Here is a 2,902-nt window from a genome sequence, read left to right as displayed (position 1 = left end):
AATGGATATAGAAGAGAGTTGTACTAAGAGTGAAGCTGAGTTGAAAAGGGAGGTAAGAGAAAGCAAAGAAAACATGGGCTTGATTGGAAATGCTTCAAGATCTGGAGTGTTAGTCATGGCCATCTCGTCTTGTTCAAGCTCTTCCAGTCCAATCTGTGCTCACAGCTCAAAAGATGCCAAGTCTCAAAAACTGACTGATAATGCTGAATCCCTTAGAGATTCTCCTATGGATTTGAGTGTGAGGAAGACAGCTGTGCTTAATCTCTCTCCATCTCAGGATAAAAACTTGGCCATGAAAAAGCCTCCAGTCCCACGCAGACCAAGCTTTCTCCCACTGATGGCCAAATCTTCCGTGACTGACCTTAGATCTCCTGTAGCAAATCTGACATCACCTGGTACTCCTACAACCCCTATTAGAGAGCACCCTTCTGAAATCTTATCACCTGTTACTGAATCATCAACTCTCCTGAAAAGTATATACAATACAACATCAAGAGCAACTCATGTATCAAACAGGGAGAAGTTAGACATTGTAATTGATCCAAGTAAAGAAAATGGTTGCAATAATTCAATGCTGCAAGCATACATAAAGGAGTGTGCAGTTTTGGACACAACCATCAAGAGACAGCAGTACAAAGACTCATCATCAGATACATCACCAGATTCACCTCATAACAGTCTAATCCCAAATCATTCTGCAACATCTGCATTGACTGCAGGGGCAGAAAATTCCAATGAACAGCCCCAGAAACCAGAAAGCATACAGAATGACAGAGGAACATCACTGGATGAAATAAAAAGAGAAGGAAGAACTGAAAATGACAGCTTGGGAGTAAACTCTGAACAAAGTTGTGCCTCAGAGCTATCCTCTTCGAGTTGTGCAACAGCTGTTAACAGTACTCCCCAAGCAGCCACTTCACGCATGCCAACCCCTCCTGCCAATCTCACAGTCATGAACAATGGTGGAATGGACACCAAGACTGCTTTCCTTGTACCCAGTGGTGTTGTTCCTTCATCTCTGAACAGGTAAATGATTCATTATATTTTTATAGTTTCATGATTAAGTTCAGGTGTTATTTTCTTTTGCAGTTATATTACTTGGTACTTTTAAAAATTCTGAAATGTATGTCAAGGTTGTGTCTTATTTTATAACAAATTTCAAATATTTTGACAATTTTCTCCTTTAGCTTAAAAATACTTTGAAAGAGTGTTGTACCACAGAATACATTTATGAGTCACATGCATTTCTTTTGAAATAACTTTGTAAATTTTGGATATACATTGTGTTCATTTATTTTTGTTTTGTATTTTAATAATTAATATTATAGTAACTCTATCAATTACAGTGATACTAATTTATATTGAGGATTATGATTTCCACTTCAGACGTGTAAATTATATTTACAACATTGTCACCATGTATTGTAATTTGTAAATATTGTATTATGAGGATTTCATAGTTCTTGTTTCCTAACAGACTAGGGAACGATGATGGTAAGTGCAGGTGCAGCATATGCCACAAGGAATTTAACCGTCCATCCCAGCTAACTCTTCATATGAACATTCATTATATGGAGCGGCCTTACCGGTGTGAATCTTGTGCCATCTCATTCAGAACCAATGGGCATCTTCAGAAGCATAAAAGATCTGTCAGTCATTTTAATAAGGTAAGTGAAAGGCAGAGCAAATGTATCTGCTTTGTTTACAGATCTTGAATGTGACTTATCTGAAGTTGAAGTTCAATGCATATTGTATATTGTTTTCAACATTGTATGTATGAATGAGGTATACAGAATATTGTATGTTCCTATTCGTATCCTTGTTATTGGAGCACTACATTTCATCAGTCAACATTTTTGCAGGTAAATAGGAACATGACCTTTGGGACCCCAAGCACGGATAACCCACGACCTTTCAAGTGTCATGATTGCAAAATTGCATTCCGCATTCATGGTCATTTAGCTAAACACCTCCGCTCAAAGATGCACATTATGAAGCTAGAGTGTCTTGGAAAACTTCCTTTTGGCACTTATGCAGAAATAGAACGGTCTGGTGCTAATCTTAATGAAATAGACACCACAGACTGTGATAATTCTTTGGAGAGTTTGCAGGTTTGTATGGATTAGAGCTTCTGTTTTTTAAGGTAATTGATAGGGTGTTCAGCTGAGTTATGCAAGAATTTGTATTTACAGTGTTAGTTTCCTGCTGTATTTCATCTAAGTTTCATTCTCACTCTACTTCTTCATCTTAGTCTTCCTCCTCTTTTTCTCTTCATCCTCTTCTACCTATTTCTCTTCTCTTGTGTGTCTCTCATTTTTATTCCAACCTCACATTGATTTATTACAGGTGCTTGCTTACCCATCAAAATTCAGAAATATATACAAAATAAAGTTATCAGATAAAAGAGCCCCTTTCTAAAGATATACAGGAAGGTATATACTAGGATAGTCATAGAAGCATGTATTGACAATTCTCCTTGAACCAGGTTATGGCGTCACGTCTCTACGAGAAAGATCCAAGTAAACTGACTGCGTGGCAGAACCAGCAGCAACATCGTGTCCGCACTGTCAGCAACTCCTCCACTAACTCTGATGATTATCCTTTGCAAGATGATCAGGATGATTCTTTTGCTGGTTGTGGCAATGATGATGATACAGGTAAATTTCATATAGATATATAATACTTATACTTATTTAGATATTTTTATCAATCTTCAGGTATATATAAGTGGATTAATAAGATATTATATCAGATGTAAAACAAGTTTCTTCAAAATGATCTCTCTGCAACTCAGTTTGGTTCCATATATTATTACTCTCATAACCACATGGGTCACTAGCACACTGTCAGAGGAGTTTATACCTCTCTTTTATTTCATGATTTTTTTTTCTTATTTTACATC

At 36.9% G+C, this 2,902-nt stretch overlaps 1 protein-coding gene across 1 annotated transcript in view; it reads left to right on the top strand.

Moving 5' to 3' along the window:
- LOC119592564 (transcription factor HIVEP3-like) overlaps positions 1-2,902 on the top strand; it is a gene marked incomplete at its 5' end in the record, with an annotated part of 91,776 nt that overhangs the window by 83,990 nt on the left and 4,884 nt on the right. The window contains 4 exon segments of the mRNA XM_037941440.1: positions 1-1,026; positions 1,478-1,667; positions 1,863-2,111; positions 2,486-2,657. Of these exon segments, the coding sequence (XP_037797368.1) occupies positions 1-1,026; positions 1,478-1,667; positions 1,863-2,111; positions 2,486-2,657 (1,637 nt within the window).

This window comes from Penaeus monodon, chromosome 30 (assembly GCF_015228065.2).
Source record: "Penaeus monodon isolate SGIC_2016 chromosome 30, NSTDA_Pmon_1, whole genome shotgun sequence".
NCBI lineage: Eukaryota > Metazoa > Arthropoda > Malacostraca > Decapoda > Penaeidae > Penaeus > Penaeus monodon.
The sequence above is the reverse complement of the archived record's forward strand: the minus strand, read 5'-3'. Positions and strand labels throughout refer to the sequence as shown.